At 41.4% G+C, this 23,315-nt stretch overlaps 1 protein-coding gene across 2 annotated transcripts in view; it reads left to right on the top strand.

Moving 5' to 3' along the window:
• The first annotated feature begins 1,171 nt into the window (after positions 1-1,171).
• LOC126986957 (inactive tyrosine-protein kinase 7-like) overlaps positions 1,172-23,315 on the top strand; it is a 146,849-nt gene continuing 124,705 nt past the window's right edge. Inside the window, exon 1 of one of the 2 annotated variants that reach the window (XM_050843519.1) lies at positions 1,172-2,839. In XM_050843519.1, the coding sequence (XP_050699476.1) occupies positions 2,803-2,839 (37 nt within the window). In that variant the 5' untranslated portion in view covers positions 1,172-2,802. The remainder of the gene's footprint in view (positions 2,840-23,315) is intronic. The other variant, XM_050843520.1, reaches the window with a different exon arrangement.

Genomic DNA, 23,315 nt, shown 5'->3' with positions numbered 1-23,315 from the left:
TCTTATGGCAGTGTGTTGTGATTGGGTGTGTTGGAGAATGCTTAAGGTGTGTTGAGGCGAATTGTGTTGAGTATGTGTCATGGTTAAAAGTGTTTGGGAGTATTCCGAGTGGAGTGCGTTAGTTAGGGTGTTGATGAATGTGTTGCAGTGCGTTGGGGAGGTATGTGTTGCGTCCGTAGAGTGTGTTGAAGAAGGGTGCGAGTTTGAGAGTGTGTTGCGAGTGTATTGAGCTGGGATGTGTCGTGAAAGTAGTAGTGTGTTACGACTTAAGTGTGCTAGAGACTGTTGCAGAAGGGTGTGCTGAGAGGGTGTGTTACCAGGGTGTGTAAGAAAGGTGTGTTGGTACTTGGTAGGGTGTGTTACTCCCGGATTTTACTGTAGTATTATAGTTATGTGTTGGGACAAGGGTGTGACGGGGGCTTTTGCAGAAGGGTGTGTTGGAAGGTGTGTTGCAGGGTGTGTTGCGGGGTGCGTTCGGGTGTGTTGGGTTCGGGAGAGTGAGATTAATGTTGCATCCCGCTAATGGAGCACTTTCTTGAACCCGCGCCTCGTGACTAGAGAGAGAGAGAGAGAGAGAGAGAGAGAGAGAGAGAGAGAGAGAGAGAGAGAGAGAGAGAGAGAGAGAGAAAGGGGGGGGAGGGGAAGTGAAGTGGAGGAAAGCTTAATCATTCTCTCCCTCTCTCCTTCCCTCAGTCTGTCCCTCTCTTCCTTAACCAAGCTTGAGGCGATGGAGAAGGAAGAGAAGGAGGAGGAGGAGGAGGAGGAGGAGGAGGAAGAAAGCGAAGGTGGGGAGGGGAAAGAAGGGGAAGAAGTGCAGTGGTAGTGGAGGCGAAGTGAGTTACCTCCCCCTCCCCCTCCTCCCCCTCCCCCCCTTCGCCTCAATAAATAAGACAGTTGCCACACCTCCCGAGAGAGAGAGAGAGAGAGAGAGAGAGAGAGAGAGAGAGAAAAGTAAGAAAAAGGAGAAAGAAAGAAACGAAACTCTACTCCAGTGGCATCCGTGACTGCGGTCAATAAATACGAACGGGTCGCAAAATGGATGTCTGTGAGTGGGTCGGTGGCGGGGAGAGAGAGAGAGAGAGAGAGAGAGAGAGGGGGGGGGGGTTGAGAGTGGGGGGGGTAATGGTTCTTCCCCTCATCGTAGCCCCCCCCTCAGGTCATCCCCTCCTCCTCCAGCTCCTCCGCTCTCTCCCCTCACTCCACCTCTTCTCCCCTCGGCTTCGCACGCTCGACTTAGTGTGGCTAGAACCGCCGAAGAGAAAGGGGTGGGTCGCTCGCAGCTCTCCCAGACCGCGCGTCGCCTGGCTCAGCGCTGCCTCTCCCTCCCTCCTCTCCTCGCCACGAACTCCACGGTGCCACGCCCCAGCTGTCCCCGCGCCCCGCCAGCACACACAGACGAGCGGCGTGGCACTAAGGCGTCAGGGGCTTATTGGAAAGGCACATTTAGGCCCCGAGACGCGTGTTAAGACTACGGCAAGAGTCTCGTAGGCCCAGAAACCCGTGCTCGTAAATCTCAAGCGTGTCGAACTGCTACTACGAGACCTCCCGCCCCCCCTCCCGCCCTCCCTCCCCGCTGTCTAAGCCTCCCAGCGTCCCGGCGGGGTGCTGGGCGTGTGTTCATCAGTAGCAGCGCAAGGGGGTGGCGTGTATCGTATAAATTCTTCACTGTGACGGCCGTGCTCCGCCGCCGCCGCTGCTGTGAGGGAAGAGAGGCCCCCCGGCACACACGCCCACGCGCGCCTCGCTCACACCACTGGCTGGCGGGCGTCGTTCAGGTCCTGGACGCCGGAGATCGCAAGGGATTCACCACGCGAGCCTGGAGCGAAGGAGCGACGGGACGAAGCGCCAAGGACTCGTAAGACAACACAGAGCCTCAAGTCGAAGGAAACCAACAGAAGAAGACCCGTAGCACCACGCCAAAGACTCGTAAGACAACACAGAGCCTCAAGTCGAAGGAAACCAACAGAAGGAGACCCGTAGCACCACGCCAAAGACTCGTAAGACAACACAGAGCCTCAAGTCGAAGGAAACCAACAGAAGAAGACACAGCAAGAGACGAAACAGCACCCGTAGCACCGCGCCAAAGACTCGTAAGACACCACAGAGCCTCAAGACGAAGGAACTCACAGAATACACAGCACCGTAGCGCCAGTGACACTTAAGACAACACAGCAGTCCCAATACGAAAGAATATCCAGCTTAACGAGACACAGCAAAACACGGAACACAGCATCGTAGCACAGCGCCAGTGACTCATAAGACAACACAGCAGTCCCAATACGAAAGAATATCCAGCTTAACGAGACACAGCAATACACGGAACACAGCATCGTAGCACAGCCCCGGTGATTCCAGGACATGAAAACAGTGACGTGAAGGAAGGAAACGCCAATTGAATGAAACACGGCACGCCAGCACGTAGAGTTTGATAGGAGAAAGAATCCGACGAGAGGAGGAGGAGGAAAAGGAGGACTAAAATAGAGAAGTGAGGAAAAGAAATCACACGCAAAAACTCAAACGCCAAGAAGCTGAAAGGAAACAAACAAAAGACGCTCAACAAGACGAAAGATAAAAAAAGAACACAAATAAATAGAAAACACAGACAGACACCAAGCAATCAAGACAACAAACAAACAAACAAACAGCAAGCAAGCAAGCGAGCGAGGAAGGACCCAACGAGCCGGCGAAGAAGCAAAATCACGCGAACTTGAGACAACAACAAACTCCCACTTGTGGAATCTTAACCTGACTTGGCCCGTGTGTGACCCCGCCTGTGATGCCGCCAGCAGGACCGTGACGAGCATGGGTGCGGTGACTGCGGCCTGGCTACTCTGCGTGGGTGAGTAGACGTGGGTGAATGGGTGCATGGGTGACGTGGGGGCAGGGTGGATGGAGTGCCGGTTCCGTTCAGTGGATGTTTCGAGCGAGTACTATATTTGGCCCGTATTCAGAGACGCGTTCGGGTCTTACAAGTATTTCCAGCGCCCACCAAAGAGATTAATCGGGTTTTTATGAGTGTTTTTCAAGTTCACGGAGCGGAAGCCTTGTCATACTATCGCTAGGCTCACGGAAATACAGGAACCTCTACACCTATTTCCAACGCCCACCAAAGAGATTAGTCAGGTTCCCAATAGTGTTTTTCAAGTTCACGGTGCGGAAGCCTTGTCATACTATCGCTAGGCTCACGGAAATACAGGAACCTCTACAACTATTTCCAACGCCCACCAAAGAGATTAGTCGGGTTCCCAAGAGTGTTTTTCAAGTTCACGGTGCGGAAGCCTTGTCAAACTATCGCTAGGCTCATAGAAAAACAGCAACCTCTACGACACGTTCGGCTATAACAACTATTTCCAACGCCCACCAAAGAGATTAATCGGGTTTTTATGAGTGTTTTTCAAGTTCACGGTGCGGAAGCCTTGTCATACTATCGCTAGGCTCACGGAAATACAGCAACCTCTACGACACGTTCGGCTATAACAACTATTTCCAACGCCCACCAAAGAGATTAGTCGGGTTCCCAAGAGTGTTTTTCAAGTTCACGGTGCGGAAGCCTTGTCAAACTATCACTAGGCTCACGGAAATACACCAACCAGGATCAGTAAGTAGCGGGCTTTTTTTTCTTTAATATTTTTTTTTTTACGCCCGTGAACTGTCTCCTTTGCTGTAAAAAAAACAAAAAAACTACGACACTTTCGGCTTTCACAACAGATATTTCAAAAGGGCAGAAAGGATATTCAAAGGGCGGGCTCTCCTGAGGTTCATAAAACTACCCATGGAAACACTCCCCTCAACAGCCTCAATGAAAGCTATATATATAAAAATAAAAAAAAATTGTGGGTGTGTAATGTCAGTATTTTCAACACTTCCGCTTCTCGTATCAACTATTTTCAAAGTCCACAAAGGAGATTAGTCTGGTTCGCATGAGTGGTTTTCAAGTTCACGATGCAGAACCCTCATCAAATTATTACTAGGCACATATAAAACTACCCATGGAAATACTCACCACGACAACAACAACAACAACAACCACCTCCACGAAAGCCTTAACAAATGTGTGTGTGTGTGTGTGTGTGTGTGTGTGTGTGTGTGTGTGTGTGTGTGTGTGTGCTCATATCTACTTGCATCCTCCCGGGACCTGAATCATACTTATACTGTCCTGCATTTTATTACATTTTATCATACAATTCTAAACTCGTGTGTGTGTGTGTGTGTGTGTGTGTGTGTGTGTGTGTGTGTGTGTGTGTGTGTGTGTGTGTGTGAACTCTGAAATGTTTGAGACTACTAGTGCCTCGGTAACGACCCCCTCTATTGTCCTTTTCATGTGTCTGGGTGTATCTTTGTGTGAAAGGGGGAGGAAGGGGACGGAAGTACGGTGTGAGTAAGCTGTATTTGATGGGAAACCGAGGATTCTGTGTGTGCAGGGAGGGAGAGAGAGAGAGAGGGCGAGACAGAGACAGAGAGAGGGAGAGGGGCAGGAAGTTAAAGAGCCTGGTGAGAGCGGTAGCGAGAGCAAAGGTTATGTGTATGGAGGGCTGGAATAGGAAGGAAGTATGGTTCATAACTTGTACTGGATGGGCGATGTGCGTGGTTGTCTGTGTGTGGAGGAGGAACACAAAGGAAGACGAACAAACAACAGCAGCAGCAGGAGGTGTGTGTGAATAAGCTGTATTTGCGTGGGGATTGTGGAAATTGATTGACAGGATATGTGGATTGTGAGCGTGGTGGAGGGAGGGAGGGAGAGAGGGAAGGGTGGAGCGGATGACAACGGTGTGTGAATAAAATGTGGAATGCGTGTGTGTGTGTGTGTGTGTGTGTGTGTGTGTGTGTGTGTGTGTGTGTGTGTGTGTGTGTGTGTGTGAAGGTGATGGTGACAGCGTTGTATAGTGAAAGGGATGTGAGTGAGATATGAAAGAATCTTAAGAAAAGGAAGAAGCATACAAGGAGGAGGAGGAGGAGGAGGAGGAGGAGGAGGTAACTCGTTTGCATAGGAAAGGCTAAGAGAGAAACTGAAGTGAGATACGAATTCCCTTAGAGTGTGTGTGTGTGTGTGTGTGTGTGTGTGTGTGTGTGTGTGTGTGTGTGTGTGTGTGTGTGTTCCCGGGACTGAATCATCCTTGTCCTGACCTGTATTTTATCACAGTTTATCATACAATTCTAAACTCGTGTGTGTGTCTGTGTGTGTGTGTGTGTGTGTGTGTGTGTGTGTGTGTGTGTGTGTGTGTGTGTGTGTGGATGATATATAAGCACCAGGTAAACGCAGGTAACCTAAACATTAAAACAGGTGAGGAATGAAAAAAAAAAAAAAAAAGAGACATACTGGAATAATAAAAGAAAAATAAACATAGTAAAGTAAAAGGAAGAAAGAAAAAAAAAAACAATACAAATAAGCAAAAAAAAAAAGGTAAACACTAAAACAAATAAAGACAAAAAGTAAAAAAAAAAAAAAAAAACGGATATATTGAATCACATCGTAAGGGAGGGAGGGAAGGGAAGGGAGGGGGAGAGGGTACGAAGGGAGGGAGGAAGGGAGGAAGGGAGAATACAGCGGTGGTGGAGGAGGTGGAGGGAGGGTATTAAACTAGTGGAATGTGGAAGAACAGTCAGGGTGGAGAGTGGAATAAGTACAGATATTAAGAGAGGGGGAGAGGGGGAAGGGAGAGACGGATGGTGGAGGGTGGAGGGTGGAGGGGAGGGAAGCATAGTGGTGAATGAAGGGCGTGGACTAAGCGAGGAAGGGGAGAGAGAAAGGGAGGAAAGGGCTGGACGAGCATGGGAAGAAGGGTGAAAAAAAAGGGGAAGGGGAGTGAAAGGGAGATAAATGGTAGCTTCTCTGGTTGTGAGGGGAGGATAAAGGGGTGGAGGAAAGGGTAGGGCAGGGATGAGGGGAGAGGGGGAGAGAAAGGGAGGAGGAAAGAATGAACGAACACACACACACACACACAAAAAAAAAAGCGGTGGAGGGGAGCAGTGAAATGATAGGGAGGAAAGGAGAGGAATGGTAGGGAGTGGGGAGGAAGGGGAGGTTAGGTAGGGGAGAGCAGGGAAATAATGGGGTGGATGGTTGTTATTGTGACTGAGGTGGAGGGGAGAAGGAAGAAAGGAAGGAAGGAAGGAAGGAAGGAAGAAAGGAAGGAAGGAAGAAAGGAAGGAAGGAAGGAAGGAAGGAAGGAAGGAGAGGGTAAATATCTGTGTGTATGTGTGAGGGAGGGAGAGGAAGGGGAGGAGAGACAACTTGTGTGTGTGTGTGTGTGTGTGTGTGTGTGTGTGTGTGTGTGTGTGTGTGTGTGTACTGAGGTCACTTTCGATTTCACTGAGACTGCTACGGAACACGAACGAGTATGTTTTTTATTTTTATTTTTTTTATACGCTAAGAAAGACAGACCCAGAGAAGATAGACCCGAAGATAGACACATAAAACAAGATACTTAAAAATGCTTCCCCCTAAAGATAGAACATAAAAAAGTAAGAAAAAAGATAGAAAGCGCATCCATTAAGAAAACATAACAAAGAAAAGGTTAAGAAAGTAAGATACAAAACGCTTCTCCTTTCAAGTAAAACAAACAAACAAAAAAGAGTTAGGAAATGACGATACCCACAAAACGTTACCTTAAAAAAATATAACAAACAAGAAAAAAATGAAAGAAAAATAGCGAGAGAAAAGAGTTAGGAAATGACGATACTCAGAAAACGTTACCTTAAAAAATATAACAAACAAGAAAAAAATGAAAGAAAAATAGCGAGAGAAAAGAGTTAGGAAATGACGATACTCACAAAACGTTACCTTAAAAAAATATAACAAACAAGAAAAAAAATGAAAGAAAAATAACGAGAGAAAAGAGTTAGGAAATGACGATACTCACAAAACGTTACCTTGAAAAAATATAACAAACAAGAAAAAAATGAAAGAAAAATAACGAGAGAAAAGAGTTAGGAAATGACGATACTCAGAAAACGTTACCTTAAAAAATATAACAAACAAGAAAAAAATGAAAGAAAAATAGCGAGAGAAAAGAGTTAGGAAATGACGATACTCAGAAAACGTTACCTTAAAAAATATAACAAACAAGAAAAAAATGAAAGAAAAATAGCGAGAGAAAAGAGTTAGGAAATAACGATACCCACAAAACGTTACCTTAAGAAATATAACAAACAAGAAAGAAATGTAAGAAAAATAGCGAGAGAAAAGAGTTAGGAAATGACGATACTCAGAAAACGTTACCTTAAAAAATATAACAAACAAGAAAAAAATGAAAGAAAAACAGCGATAAAAATAGTGATGTAAAATATTAAGTCCAAAGGTGATATTCTCCTCACCACCATAAAACTCAGACCATCCAGGTAACGCGTAAACCAGGTAAAGGTGAACCCGACAATTTCCCGGCGCGGTTAATCATTTTCACACCTGTCCTGTCTCTTAGCGTGCGTGCGGGGGTGAGCGCGCGGCCCGTACCTGAAGCGACGGGTCACGTGACGCTAACAATGTTTGTAATTACCGCCACAATGGCCCGCCGCACGAGACTAAAGTAAATTTCCACAACACGTAAAATTTTCATAAGCTCGTTTCCCCCTAACCTTTTATTATTATTTAAGGGAGAGCGAAGTGCCGTGCGGGGGAGTGTTAGCTAAAAAAGTGTGAACCGATTCTCGAAACAAGCTGGAAAAGTAAATAAAGGGATTGGCGAATGTGTAAAAAGAAATAAACGGCCGATATTACTAAACGATGTTCGCACGAGAAGGAAAAAATAACATACAGACTAGAGCCAAAATTTTCATAAGCTCGTATCTCCCCAAACCTTTTATTAGTCTTTTTTTTATAAGGGGGAGAGCGAAGTGCCGAGCAGGGGAGTGTTAGCTAAAATGTGTGAACTGAACCCCGAAAACAAGCAGAAAAAGTAAATATAGGGATTAGCAAACATGTAGAAAGAAGTAGATGACTGATAGACTAAACCTGTATTACTAAATGATATTCGCACGAGAAGGAAAAAATAACATACAAACTAGAGCCAAAATTTTCATAAGCTCGTATCCCCCAAACCTTTTATTAGTCTTTTTTTTTTATAAGGGGGAGAGCGAAGTGCCGTGCAGGGGAGTGTTAGTTAAAATGTGAACCGAGCCCCGAAAACAAGCAGAAAAAGTAAATAAAGGGATTGCCAAACACGTGAAAAAAGGGCATAAAAAGAAATAAAAGGCCGAAAAACTAAACCTGTGTTACTTAATGACATTCGCACTAGAAGAAAAAACAAACAAAATTCCAAAACCGACTTAATATTGAGTAAGCAAGTAAATTAATATAAAAAAAGCTAAAAAAGGAAAGTTAGTGAGATGAGGCCCTCAGTACATCCCTTAAATGACAGTCATCCATTGATCCAAATAGACCAATCAATAACTAACCAAGTAAATACATAAATAAAATAAAACACAAAAACAAGGAATGAAACGACAGGAGCAGAGACCCGTGTTTGTAAATGGCCTTCATGCACGACATAGAACAAATATTAAACTGACTCAAAGCAAGGAAAAAAAAAATTCACCCAAAAGAAAACGAGTCAGTAAACGAGATAATCGCAAACAAGAGAACTAAATTTAACAACAGTATCAGCGACCTTGTTTATAAATGGCCTTCGTGCACGACGTAGAACAAACAGTGAACCGACCCACAACTAAGCAAAAAAAAAGTAAACAAAAGAAAACAATAAAATGAAATACATATAACAGAACTAAATTTAACAACAGTATCAGCGACCTTGTTTATAAATGGCCTTCGTGCGTGGAGTGAAACAAACAGTGAACCGACCCACAACTAACCCCCCCCCCCAAAAAAAAAAGTAAACAAGCCAAAGTAAACAATAAAGAGAGTATACACATATAACAGAACTAAATATATCAACAGTATCAGCGACCTTGTTTATAAATGGTCCTCGTGCGTGGAGCGAAACAAACAGTGAACCGACCCACAACTAACCCCCCCCCAAAAAAAAAAGTAAACAAGCCAAAGTAAACAATAAAGAGAGTATACACATATAACAGAACTAAATATATCAACAGTATCAGCGACCTTGTTTATAAATGGCCTTCGTGCGTGGAGTGAAACAAATAGTGAACCAAACCCATAACTAGCCAAAAAAAAAAAGTTAACAAAAAGCAAAATAATAGATAATAAACACAAATAACAGAACTAAATTTAACGAGAGTATCAGCGGCTGCCCTTGTATGTGAATGGTCCTCGTGCGCGCAGTGAAACAAACAATGAACCAACCCAAAACTAGCAAAAAAAAAGTTAACAAAAAACGAAATAATAGATAATAAACACAAATAACAGAACTAAAATAACAACAGTATCAGCGACCTTGTTTATAAATGGCCTTCGTGTGTGCAGTAAAACAAACAGTGAACCAACCCAAAACTAGCAAAAAAAAAAGTTGACAAAAAAGCAAAATAATAGATAATAAACACAAATAACAGAACTAAATTTAACGAGAGTATCAGCGGCTGCCCTTGTATGTGAATGGTCCTCGTGCGTGCAGTGAAACAAACAGTGAACCAACCCAAAACTAGCCAAAAAAAAGTTAAGAAAAAAACAAAATAATAGATAATAAACACAAATAACAGAACTAAATTTAACGAGAGTATCAGCGGCTGCCCTTGTATGTGAATGGCCTTCGTGCGTGCAGTGAAACAAATGACCCCAAACCAAACCAAACGGGACATGAAAAAGCCAAGCAAATAAAGAATAACACAAATAACACGACGAAATAAAACAGCAGCACCACCCGCGACCCTTGCATCCAAATGGACCTTCATGTATATAATAATAGTAAAAAACATCCAAACAACTCATCTATAACCCAAGACAAATTAATATAAACAAATACCATAACTTAACATTACCAAAACAGACACTTGTATTTAAATGGAACTTCGTGGAAATGATAATAAAAAAAATGACCAAACGATTCAACAAAAGCTAAACAAAAGAATAAATTGAATAAGCAAACACAAATAACGAAACTCAATATGACAACATCAGCACCCGCGACCCTTGTATCTCTCTAAGTGGACCTTCGTGTAAATAATAATAAAACACTAACCAAACAACTCATCCAAAAGCCAAAACAAATAAATATAAACAAAATGCCATAACCAATCAACAACACACGATACCCTTGTGTCCGAATGTCCGTCGTTAAATACATTCAACAACCAGTAAAACAACCCCCAAAATTAACCCCCCAAAACGTCAAAGAATAACACAAGTAACACAACTCTAATCCTTACAGCAGCAACACCACCCGCGACTTTTTTTTGTTTCTGAATGGGCGGGGTCGTTATATAATAATAAAAACATCCAAACAACTCATCTATAATGCCAAGACAAAGGTTAATATAAACAAATACCATAACTTAACATTACCAAAACAGACACTTGTATTTAAATGGAACTTGGTGGAAATGATAAAAAAAAAAGTGAAGAGATTCAAGAAAAGCTAAACAAAGAGAATAAATTGAATAAGCAAAGAGAGATAACGAGACTCAAGAGAACAGAGAGAGAGAGAGAGAGAGAGAGAGAGAGAGAGAGAGAGACGTACAGACAGACACACAGCCACACAGACAAAGAAACACACACAAATAAATTCAAACACAGGCAGATACAGACAGACAGACAGATAAACAGTTAGATATACAGAGAGAAACAGACAGATAGACGGACACAGACAAAGAAATACAGACAGACAAGCATACAAGGACAAACAAACAAGCAAACACACACACATACAGACATACAGACAGACAGACAGATTATAAATTCACAAATCATCCATCCCTGAAAAATGCATAAATATCTGTGGAGGGATCTAATGCATATGTTGAACTCCCCCTCGACCCTTCCCCCCCCTAAAAAAAGCTTACGTACTGTTGCAAAAAAAGGGGGAAGGGGGGGGGGGCGAACCTTCACTAACAGAGTAACACACACATTAGTTTTGACCTTTCTCCCCTCCTCCTCTTCCTCTCTTCTTTTTTTTTCATCTTCTTTTTCTTCTTCTTCTTCCTCTCAGCTATCTTTCTTCCCTTCCGTCCAACGTTTAGAGGAGCAGGAGGAAGGGATGTAAGTGGAGAGGGGGAAGGGAATGGGAGGGGAGGGGAGGAGAGGGGAGAAGTGGGAAAAGGGAAGGGGTTAAACACTTCAACATTTCCTCTTCTTTCTCCTCTTTTTTTTCTTTTTTTCTCTCACTTTTTCTTACTTTGTTTGTTTTTCATTACTATCTCTTATGATTTACTTTTTTCTTGCCTTCCTTCCTTCCTTCCTTCCTTCCTTCCTTCCTTCCTTCATATTTCCCTTCGTTTAAGTATCTGATTCCCTTCTTTCTCACATATATATTAATTTCCTTTTTTTTCCCCTTTTGTTATTTCTATATTCCTTCCTTTCTTCCTTCCTTCCTTTCTATCTTCATTCCTTCCGTCCTTTCCTTCCTTCCTTCCTTCCTTCCTTCCTACCTTTTTTCCTTCCTTCCTTCCTTCCTTTCTATCTTCATTCCTTCCGTCCTTTCCTTCCTTCCTTCCTACCTTTATTCCTTCCTTCCTTTCTATCTTCATTCCTTCCGTCCTTTCCTTCCTTCCTTCCTACCTTTATTCCTTCCTTCCTTCCTTCCTTCCTTCCTACCTTTCTTCCTTCCATCCTTCCTTCCCTCCTTCCTTCCTTCCTGATCAGTCATTCCGCAGTTCATAGACTTTTTAACATTTACCGACAACATTATTATTTTCGCTTAACTTGTAATTTCGAAGAGGAATTTGACAACCAGAGGAGATGGCAGGCAATGATGTCACTTTTATCTGGAGGGAACGGCACTCGAGCGATGGTAAAGAGAGGGAGAGGGAGGGGAAGAACGAGAGAGAGGGAGGGAGAGAGAGAGATGGTGGTGGTGGTGGTGGCGGGGCTGACGCGTGTAAACAAAATATGGATGGGATTTCCGTAGAGTTTCTTGCCAAAATTTTATCTGTTGTTGTTTTCTTGTTTTTCTTTCTTAATTTCTTTCTCAGTTTTCTTTTTTCTTGCTCTTTTCTTTCTTTTTTTTTTGGTATTCATTCTTTCTGTTGCTTGTCTTTCTTACTTTCTTATTTTTCTTCTTTTGTTTTTTTTCTTTTTCTTTTCTTTCTTTTCTTCTTTTTTCACACATGTATTCGTTCTTTGTTTGTTTGTTTGTTTGTGTGTTTTCTTTCAGTATTCATATTTTCTTTCTTTCGTTTTTTTTCTTTTCTTTTATCAAGTGTTTTTTTTCTCATTTTTTCTTCCTTTCCTTTATTTTTCTCTCCTTCCTTCTCTCCTTCTTTCCTTCCTTCTTTCCTTCCTTCATTTCTTCCCCTCTTTCTTATATTTCTCTTTATTTATCATTTATTTTCTTTCTTTCCTTTTCTCTTCTATTCCTTGCGCTATTTTCAAGCACTTAATCCATTTCTTTTTAATAACATTTTCTCTCTCTGATTCCCTCTAATTCCTCCTTTATCCTTCCTTATCCCTCTTAATTGTTTTTGTTTCATTTTTATCTCTAATTCTTCTTTCATTCTTGTTTAATTTTTTGTTTTATTATTTCTTCTTTTCTTAGTTTTTATTATATTTTCCTTTTCTGTTATCTCTTATGTTCCTCTTCTTATTTTTTTGTTTTAGTAATTCTCATTCTTTTCTTTTTTTCTTTTTTCAATTAATTTTTGTGATTTCTTTCTTTTTTTGCTTTTTCATTTAAATCACATGTTATTCTCGATGTTCCCGTTCTTTTATTTTTTATTTTTTGCTTTTTATCCATTTTATCCAAACATCAAAATTTCGTCCTCTTCTCTCAGTCCTCCATCTGTCTCTCTCTCTCCTTATTTATTCCTATTTCTTTCTCTCTTCTTTGTTCCAGTTTCCTCTTGTCTTTCCCTCTTCCTCTCCGTTCCATCTAAATCACATCTCTCCTCAATCCTCCAATTCTTTTCCTTGTCTTCTTTTTCTTTCTCTTCTTTTTTCTTCAGTTTTAGTTTCCTTTTTATCTTTCCATCTTCCTCTCCTTTTGATAGTAACTTTTCTTTCCTTTTTCAATCCTCCATTTCCTTTTCCCATTTCATATATATATTTCCATCTTTTTCCGTGTCCCTCAGCTCCAGTTTCCTTCCTTCATCTTCCTTTCCTGTCTCTCTCAATCACATCTTCCTTCCTCCATCCTTCATTTCCTTCCCTCTTCTTATTTATCTATTTTTCCTCCGTGTCCTTCAGTTCCAAGTCCCTTCCTTATTTTACAATCCTCCTTTCCTATCCCTTTCAATCACGTCATCTTCCTTTCACCGTCCATCCCTTTCCCTTTTTTCACCCGCGGCCATCGCTCCGCCTCCTCCCAGCACCGGCGGGATAGTCTTCGTAGTTTACGCGCGTATTTTGCATTGATGGCGCGTAATGGGACGTCTGTTGCGTATATTATCGTGTAAATATGAAATAGTTTTAACCCGTGTCGTGATATTGAGCGATAAAGAGTCGTGAGTTATCTCTTTTCCGCTCGCTCTCTTTCTCTCTCTCTCTATTTATTTTCTTTCTCTCCTTCCTTCCTTTCTTTCTTCCTTTAAACATTCAATCAGTTTTCTTTATTACTTTCTCTCTTTCTCTCTCTTTCTGTCTCTTTATTTTCTCTCTCCTTCCTTCCTTTCTTCCTTTCTTTCCACATTCAATCACTTTTCTTTATCAACTTTCTCTTTTTCTCTCTTTCTCTCTCTTTATTTTCTCTCTCCTTCCTTCCTTTCTTCCTTTCTTCTTTCCTTTCTTCATTCAATCCATTTTCTTTATCAACTTTCTTTCTTTTTCTTTCTGTATCTTCTCTCCTTCTTACCTTCCTTCCTTCCTTCTTTTAATCTCTTTTCTTTCCTTCCTTCCTTCTTTTTTTTTCCTTATTTTAATTTATTTGTATTTTTTTTACTTCTTTCACCTTTTTCTTACTTTGTTTCTTTATCTCTCATTTCTATCTTTTACTTGTTTTACTTACTTCTTTCTTTCTTTCCTTTCTTCCTTCATTCCTTCCGTTTCTCCTTCCTTTCTTAATTCCCTCCGTCTTTCCTTCCTCTCCTTTCGTTCCTCTTTTTTCCTTTCTTCCTCCTCTTTCCTTCCTTCCTTCCTTCCTTCCTTCCTCCCTCTCTTCCTTTCTTCCTTCCTTCCTTCCTTCCTCTCTCTCTTCCTTTCTTCCTTCCATCCCTCCTCTCCTTCCTCCCTCCCTTCCTTCTTCCCTCTCTTCCTTTCATCCTTCCTCCCTCCCTCCCTCCCTACCTTCCTTCCTTCCTCCCTCCCTCCCTCCCTTCCTTCCTTCCTTCCTTCCTTCCTCCCCAGTGACACCAAACGTCTATTCTTACTGTCATTGATTCTCCATAAATTATTGTACTTTTTTTTTTAGCCTTCCAGGAAAACTTTACCAGCCTTTTATTACTTTCTCGTACTGAAGGAAAACACCATTAGTACATATCTTCTTATTTATTTATCTATTATCTCTTTGTTTCTTCATTTATTCAATCGCGGTAATCGTGTTTTTCTCTAACTCTGAAATACCGTTCGTCTTTTGTTTCTGTTTTATTTCATCGGGTTCTGATTCTTTTGTCTCCTTCGAAAATCAATGCCCGTGTCCTCTCTGGCATTTTCTGACCCACTTCTCTCGTTCATTAATTAATTCGTTCTTTTTTTCAACGTTTTCATTTCTCCTTTCGTTCTTTCTTTGTCTCTTTCCTTGTCTTTCGATCTATCTATCTATCTATCTATCTATCTACATATCTATCTTCATATCCCTGCTTTCCTTCCTCCCTCCCTTCCTTCCTTCCTTCCTTCCTTAATTCCTCCCTTCCTTCCTTTCTTCCTTCCTTTCTTGATTCCTTCCTTCCTTCCATTCCTTCCTTCCTTAATTCCTTCCTTCCTCCCTTCCTTCCTTCCTTCCTTAATTCCTCCCTTTCTTCCATTCCTTCCTTCCTTCCTTGCTTCCTTCCTTAAAACCTTCCTTCCTTCCTTCCTTCCTATACATCCATCTATCAATATGCTCATCAATCTATCAATCACCCTTATTTTTTTCCTATTCAGTATTTCGTAACATATATTCCAGTCCACTAAATTCCTCCTCAAAACAACCCCCTCTCCCCCTCCTCCTCCCCACGACAACAGACCCGTCGTTCCCGTACTCACCTCGCCCGCCATCGTACGCGTGATAGAGAGTGTCGCACGTGTCACTCGTTAGACTAAGTGTGTTGCCTATTACCGAACGCTCGTCGCCTCTCGCCTCTCGCTCGCTCATTACCGTGCCGAGTGTGTCTCCTGTGTGTGTGTGTGTGTGTGTGTGTGTGTGTGTGTGTGTGTGGAGTTGAAGTGAGTTTTTTTTATTTTTTCGTCTATGTTGATATTTTTTTTGGCTATATGTATTTTTAGGAGGAGGAGGAGGAGGAGGAGGAGGAGGAGGAGGAGGAGATATCGGTGTCACAAAAGAGAGTCACAGAGAAATTTGAGGAGGAGGAGGAGGAGGAGGAAAAAGAGGAAGAGGAACAGGAGGAGGAGGAGGAGGAGGAAGAGTAGGATGAGGAAGAGGAGGAGGAAGAGGAGGATAAATTGTTGCTGTTTTTCGTATCTCTCTCTCTCTCTCTCTCTCTCTCTCTCTCTCTCTCTCTCTCTCTCTCTCTCTCTCTCTCTCTCTCTCTCTCTCTCTCTCTCTCTCTCTCTCTCTATCTGTCTATCTATTTACGTATCAGTCAGTCAATCTATCTATCTATCTATCTATCTATCTATCTATCTATATGCCTAACTATCTATCTATCAGTCTATCTATTTACCTTCAGTCAGTCAATCTATCAATCTATCTATCTATCTATCTATCTATCTATCTGCCTATATGCCTAACTATCTATCTATCAGTCTATCTATTTACCTTCAGTCAGTCAATCTATCTATCTATATGCCTAACTATCTATCTATCTGTCTATCTACCTATCAGTCAATCTATCTATCTATCTATCTATCTATATTACAGTTTTATCAAGTAATGAAAAAGCGAAGTTAAAATCCCCGTTACTTATATATTACACGCACAAAATATAAGCACTAATGTCAGGTCCTTTTTTCGTGCGTGTGCCCATATCATCATGCAGCGGCGTCATCGGCAAGGAAAATATCAGTGAATTACGAGAAGTACGATTTATGAACGGATATTGTTTTTTCCTTTTATTTATGTTTTCAGCTGTCACCTCGCTTCCCCTTATCTCTCCTTCTTCTTCTTCTTGTTCCTTCTTCTTCTTCCTGTTCTTCGTCTTCTCTCTCTCTCTCTCTCTCTCTCTCTCTCTCTCTCTCTCTCTCTCTCTCTCTCTCTCTCTCTCTCTCTCTCTCTCTCTCTCTCTCTCTCTCTCTCTCTCTCTCTCTCTCTCTCTCTCTTTTCCCCTGGCTGTTTTTTTAAATTTCTCTCCCTCCTCTATTTTTGTTTGATTCCTCCTCCTCCTCCTCCTCCTCCTCCTCCTCTCTTCATTTCCTCTTCCTTACTCCCTCTCCTTTTTTATAATTCCTCCTCCGTCTTTGATTCTTCTCCCTCCTCCTCTTCCTCCTCCTCCTCTTCCTTCTCCTCCTCCTCCTCCTCCGTTATTATCTTTTGTGAACCCAACACCTCCTCCTCCTCCTCCTCCTCCTCTTCCTCTTCTTCCTCTTCTTCCTCTCCTCATTTCTTCCTCTTACCCCTCTCCTCCGCCTTTTTCGATTCCTCTGGACTTCGATTCTTCTTCTTCTTCCTCCTCCTCCTCCTCCTCCTCCTCCTCCTCCTCCTCCTCCATTCTTCCTCGTTTTCCTTTCAACTTTCACAGACGTTCCACTCCTCTTCCTTCTCTGCCTCCTCCACTTAACCTCCAGTATTTTTCCTCTCCTCCTCCTCCTCCTCCTCTTCCTCCTCCTCTTCCTCTTCCTCCTTTTACTTCTACTCTGTTACTTTATTTTGTGACACCACCTCTACCACCGCCTCCTCCTCCTCTTCTTCCTCCTCCTCCTCTTACTCCTCCTCCTGCGCATCCCATAAACTTAATGTCACACTCGGAGCTCGTTTAGTCCCGAGATTAAGATGGGACCACTCAGGGGATGAATATTAATGTACCGTCTTGGCGCAGGGACGAACGAACACACACACACACCACGAAAACACTCCCGGTATAGGTTGCTCGCAGTCATCATCATCATCATCATTATCGTCATTATTATGTTTTTGGTTAGGTTTGATTGGGTTTTGATATAAGATCATAAGAACGTTAGGAGTTTGCAAGAGGCCGAGGTCAGTCTTTTCAAACGCCTTCGCCTCCCACATCTACTATTTCCAAAGACCCAAATCGAGATCAGACGGGTTCTAATGTGTGTCTTTTGAGGTTCACGGTAACAGAGGAAAGGTCAAACTACCACCAGGATCAGAAAACTACCTAATGAAATGCTCGAAACTCCTACGAAAGCCTTGTCAAATATGTGCGTGCTGGGGCGTCGAAAATTTTAAGAATACTGTTCTCATAAGAACATAAGAACATAACATAAGAACGCAGGAGTCTGCAAGAGGCCGGTAGGCCTGTACGAGGCAGCTCCTTTGACCCTAAGCTCCCGTGTATCTAACCCCACCTAATATCGCTGTCCATGAATTTATCTAGTCTATTTTTGAATGTGACAATTGTATTGGCACTCACCACATGACTGCTAAGCCTATTCCACTCATCCACCACCCTGTTAGTAAACCAATTTTTGCCTATGTTCCTGTTGAATCTGAATTTATCCAGTTTAAACCCATTACTTCGTGTCCTACCCGGTTCTCTTACCAACGAAACCTTATGAATGTCTCCCTTATTAAAGCCCTTCATCCATTTATAAACCTCGATCATGTCTCCACGCACCCTTCGCCTTTCTAGAGAATGCAAGTTTAACTGTTTGAGTCTTTCCTCGTATGGCAAGTTTCTCAACCCCTGAATCATCTTAGTCATCCTCCTCTGCACCGATTCTAACATTTTGATATCCATTCTATAGTAGGGTGACCAGAACTGAACCGCATAGTCAAGATGAGGTCTAACTAATGCTAAATATAGTTTGAGGAAGACTTCGGGGCTTCTGTTGCTTACGCTCCTTGAAATAAATCCCAGTACCCTATTTGCTCGATTTCTAGCTTGAATGCATTCTCGGAGTTCTATTTAATGCAGCTCCTGTGAACCCTAACCTAACCTAACCTAACACTAGCCATTAACTTATTTATTTTCTAACCTCTTCTTGAATGTATCTGTCGTTGGTTAGGTTTGATTTAGTTTCGATATAAGAACATGAGGAAATAGAACGTCAGGTCTGATATACAAGGCAGCTCCTGTAAACCTAACCTAACCTAACCTAACACTAGCCATGAATTTATCTAACCTCTTCTTGAATGTATATGTCGTTGGTTAGGTTTGATTTAGTTTCGATATAAGAACATGAGGAAATAAGAACGTTAGGAGTCTGCGAGATGCCTAATATACAAGGCAGCTCCTGTAAACCTAACCCCACCTAACCTAACACTAGCCATGAATTTATCTAACCTCTTCTTGAGTGTATCTGTCGTTGGTTAGGTTTGATTTAGTTTCGATATAAGAACATTAGGAAATAAGAACGTTAGGAGTCTGCAAGAGGCCGGTAGTCCTATACAAGGCAGCTCCTGTAAACCTAACCTAACCTAACCTCACTACCCACGAATCTATCTAAACCTCTTTTTGAATGTATCTGTATCGTATTGCCACGGAGTCATCACCATCACCACCACCATCACCACCACCATCACCACCATCACCACCACCACCACCACCACCATCACCACCACCACCATCACCACCACCACCATCACCACCACCACCATCATCGCCACTTTCTTTATTATTGTTTTGGGTTGAGTTTGATTTAGTTTCGATATTATTAGGAAAGAGATTTAACTTTGGCCCCCGCGAGCGTAGAGTTTGTGTATATGTTTGAGGATTATTATGCAAATCAGGGAAGGGGAAGGGGGGGGGGGAGGGGGTGTGGAAGGGGGTGAGGGAGAGGATGTGATAGATGCGACTCGTGAATATTTATGATGACGGAGAGAATGATGGGAGGAAGGGAGGGAAAATGACGCACGCACCTACGAACACACACACATCATCATCATCAGGGAGGGAAAATAATGGAATGCTACAGTTGGTAATAATAATAATGATGAAATAATGAACGACGAAAATGAGAGAAAGAGAAAAGAAATTGTACGGTATATGAAGTGTTTTGATAATATGAGTTTCAATCAAAAATATATCAATAAAATGTGTGAACGAGAAGAACAAAACAAAAAAAGTATGTAAAACAACTGCTTTCGTAATGGAACAACAATGACAACAACAACAATAATAATAATAATAATAATAATAATAATAATAATAATAATAATAATAATAATAATGATAATGATAATGAAATGTTAGAATGAAAAAAAGGAGGATCGCAAGTGAACGGCTTTGGTAATTAAAATAACAAGAAGAAGAAGGAGAAGAAAAAGAAGAAAAAGAAGAAGAAGAAGAAGAAGAAAGTGGAGGAGGAGAAGAAGAAAAAAATGGAAAAAAATAATAATAATGATAAGAAGAATAAGAATAAGAAGAAGAAGTAGAAGAAGTAAAAGGAGGAGAAGAAGAAGAAGAAGAAGAAAAAGAAGAAGAAAAAAAAAGAAGAAAGAAGAAAACAGTAAAACAATACATCCAAAAACTTGAAATAAAAAAATAAAAAAACTACACAGCCTTACTTAAACCCAAAACGAACACAGACAACCCCAAACCCCCCTTCAGAAAAAAAAAAGAAAAAAAACTTTGACCCCGCGGACTTTCCCCTTCACCGCCACCACCACCACCACCTCGCCGCGTCAGTAAAGAAAGCAGCGGCCGAAGGGAAGGTTACGCGAGTCTCCCCCTCAAGCACAGTGACCTTCAGCTGGGAAATAAGTCCCGCCCGATAGACTCAGCACCGTCGGTAATTATTTTCCAGTGCTCTCATTAATTCACGTCGCGTAATTAATGTTGAGAGAGAGAGAGAGAGAGAGAGAGAGAGAGAGAGAGAGAGAGAGAGAGAGAGAGAGAGAGAGAGAGAATCTACACTCCCCTCACACGCGGGGTGATTTGAGAGGATAATATACAGAAGGGAGAGGCTAGTGGAGGAGAGAGAGAACGATGTGAACGAACTGAGATGAAGGAAAAAAGTTGAAATTTGTTACTATTGATATTATTTTTATTATTATTATTATTATTATTATTATTATTATTATCATCATCATCATCATCATCATCATCATCATCATCATCATCATCATCATCATCATCATCATCATCATCATCACCACCACCACCACCAAAACAACCACTTAATTACCACACAAATTCGAGCTAACTTTTTTTCCATTACAAACGAAAGAAAAGCAACAGTAAAAAAAGAAACCTTAAATATTAACGAATTTTGTAAGTGAAGCAAATATAGAGAAAGAGAAAAAAGAAAAGAAAAAGAAACTGTGAGGGAACTTTAAAACTTCGGAAGCGTAGCAAGTCTGTTTCATAATTTATCGGCCAGTGATTTCTCTCTCTCTCTCTCTCTCTCTCTCTCTCTCTCTCTCTCTCTCTCTCTCTCTCTCTCTCTCTCTCTCTCTCTCTCTCTCTCTCTCTCTCTCTAACTCCATTTCCTTCTCTTTCCCTCACCAAATACCATTCTGCTCTCTTTCATGCTCTTATGTACTCTCTCTCTCTCTCTCTCTCTCTCTCTCTCTCTCTCTCTCTCTCTCTCTCTCTCTCTCTCTCTCTCTCTCTCTCTCTCTCTCTCTCTCTCTCTCTCTCTCATGGTTGAGTTTCTGGTGTTTACAATGGGGAAGATATTATTGGTAAAGTTTATGCTCTCTCTCTCTCTCTCTCTCTCTCTCTCTCTCTCTCTCTCTCTCTCTCTCTCTCTCTCTCTCTCTCTCTCTCTCTCTCTCTCTCTCTCTCTCTCTCTCTCTCTCTCTCTCTCTCTCTCAGCACGGTATAAAACAATAAAAAAAGTCACACAACATTAATTCTCATACTATTACTTCTAATAAAAAAAAAGTTAACCGTTGAAAAAATAAAATGAAAAAAATAAAAAAACGGGGAAACTTCTCTTAATACCCCCCTGAAATAACAATAAGTAACTCCTAAACCAAAATAACAACGCTACCCCTGAAAATGAATAGCGCGTAAAAGAAAACCACGGGAGGGGGAAAAAGGAAAACGGGAGCGACACACTTAAGCCGCTGTATTATCTCCTCCTGGGAAATAGACGCCTTTATTCTGCACCAAGTGACTCGAGTGTGTTGTATTAAGGCGCCGAACCTCTCCTTTAAAGGGTAAGGAAGACTGGCAGGAAGAAGGAAGGAAGGAAGGGAGGGAGAAAAGATGGAAGGAAGGGAGGAAGGGAAATGGAAATGTGAGGTGAGTGGGAGGAAGGAGGGCAGGAAGGAGGGAACAGCGATAGGAAGGAAGGGAGAGAAGGAGGGAAACGAGGGAAGAATGGCAGGAAGGAGGGAAGGAAAGGAGGAAGGGAGGGAGGGAGGAAAGAAGGAGAACAGGAAGGAGAGAACAGGACTAGGAAGGCAGGAAGGAAGGAAGGAAGAAGGAAGAAAGGAAGGAAGGAAAGGAGGAAGGGAGGGAGGGAGGAAAGAAGGAGAACAGGAAGGAGAGAACAGGACTAGGAAGGCAGGAAGGAAGGAAGGAAGAAGGAAGAAAGAAAGGAAGGAAGGAAAGGAGGAAGGAAGAGAAGAGCAATTGTAAGGAGTTGCAGGAAGGAAAGAACTGGACTAGGAAGGAAGGAAGGAAGAAAGGAAGGGAGGAAGGGAGGAAGAGGGGAAGGAAGGAACGGTGTCAGGAGGGAAGGAAGGAAGGCAGGGCGGGAGAGACAGAGGGAAGAACAACTGTGAGGAGGAAGCAAGTGACGTCATTTTGCTATCAGCGCCATCTGTCGGCCCTCGGTCATTGCGTTTGGCTTTATTGAAATTCTGACTGTTTTTACTTGTTTTTTGTTACGCTCGTTTTAGTCTTATTCTTTCTTTTCATTCTTTTTTTTTTCGTTTTTTTCATTTGCTGTTGCTTTATTTTATTTTCATTTTTCCACTTTTTTCTTTCATTTCATTTTATTTTTGCTTCTTCATTCTTTGTTTCTTTTTTCTTCTCATATTTTCATTTCCACTTCATTTTTTGCGTTTTCCTTCTTTCTTTTTTCTTCTCATATTTTCATTTCCACTTCATTTTTTGCGTTTTCCTTCTTTCTTTTTTCTTCTCATATTTTCATTTCCACTTCATTTTTGCGTTTTTGCTTTCTTTTTCTTCTCATATTTTCATTTCCACTTCATTTTTTGCGTTTTCCTGCTTTCTTTTTTCTTCTCATATTTTCATTTCCACTTCATTTTTTGCGTTTTCCTTCTTTCTTTTTTCTTCTCATATTTTCATTTCCACTTCATTTTTTGCGTTTTCCTGCTTTCTTTTTTCTTCTCATATTTTCATTTCCACTTCATTTTTTGCGTTTTCCTGCTTTCTTTTTTCTTCTTTACATTTTTCCACTTTCATTTCATTTCATTTTTTGCGTTTTCATCTCTTGTTTTTTGTCTCATCTTTCCTCTCTCTTTTCTTTCTTTTCATTCTTTTTTGCTTTTTCATTCTCTGTTGCTTTATTTTATTTTCACTTTTCCACTTTTCTTTCAATTCATTTTTGCGTTTTTCATTATTTTTTTCCCCTTTTTTCGTCTCATCTTCCCACTCTTTCATTTCATATCATTTTTGCTTTTTCATTCTCTTTTTCTTTTTTTCATCTTTTCACTTTCTTCTCTTTCATTTCATTTCGTTTTTGCTTTTTCATTTTTTTTCCATTATTTTCTTTTATGTTTATTTTGATTTCCTTTTTATCTATCTATCTCAGTTCATTCTTTCTTTCATTATTATTTTTTTGTTTTCTCTCATCTCTTTCTTTCCTTTCCTTTTCATTCCTTTCCTTTCATCTTGTTTTTTCCTCCTTCCATTTTTTCTTTCTCCCTTACTTCCTCTTTACTTCTCTTTCCTTTCTTTTCCTTTCCTTTTCTTTTCTTCCCTTTCCTTTCCTTTCTTTCCGTATTTTCTTCTATCTGTCTTTCATCTCTTCCTTCCTTTTTCTCTTTCTTTTTTTTTCTTTCTTATTTTCTTTTTTCTTCTTTCTCTCTCTCTCTCTCTCTCTCTCTCTCTCTCTCTCTCTCTCTCTCTCTCTCTCTCTCTCTCTCTCTCTCTCTCTCTCTCTCTCTCTCTCTCTCTCTCTC

This window comes from Eriocheir sinensis, chromosome 63 (assembly GCF_024679095.1).
Source record: "Eriocheir sinensis breed Jianghai 21 chromosome 63, ASM2467909v1, whole genome shotgun sequence".
Taxonomy (NCBI): Eukaryota; Metazoa; Arthropoda; class Malacostraca; order Decapoda; family Varunidae; genus Eriocheir; species Eriocheir sinensis.
Note: the sequence above shows the minus strand (reverse complement) of the source record. Positions and strands in the feature narration are given on the sequence as shown.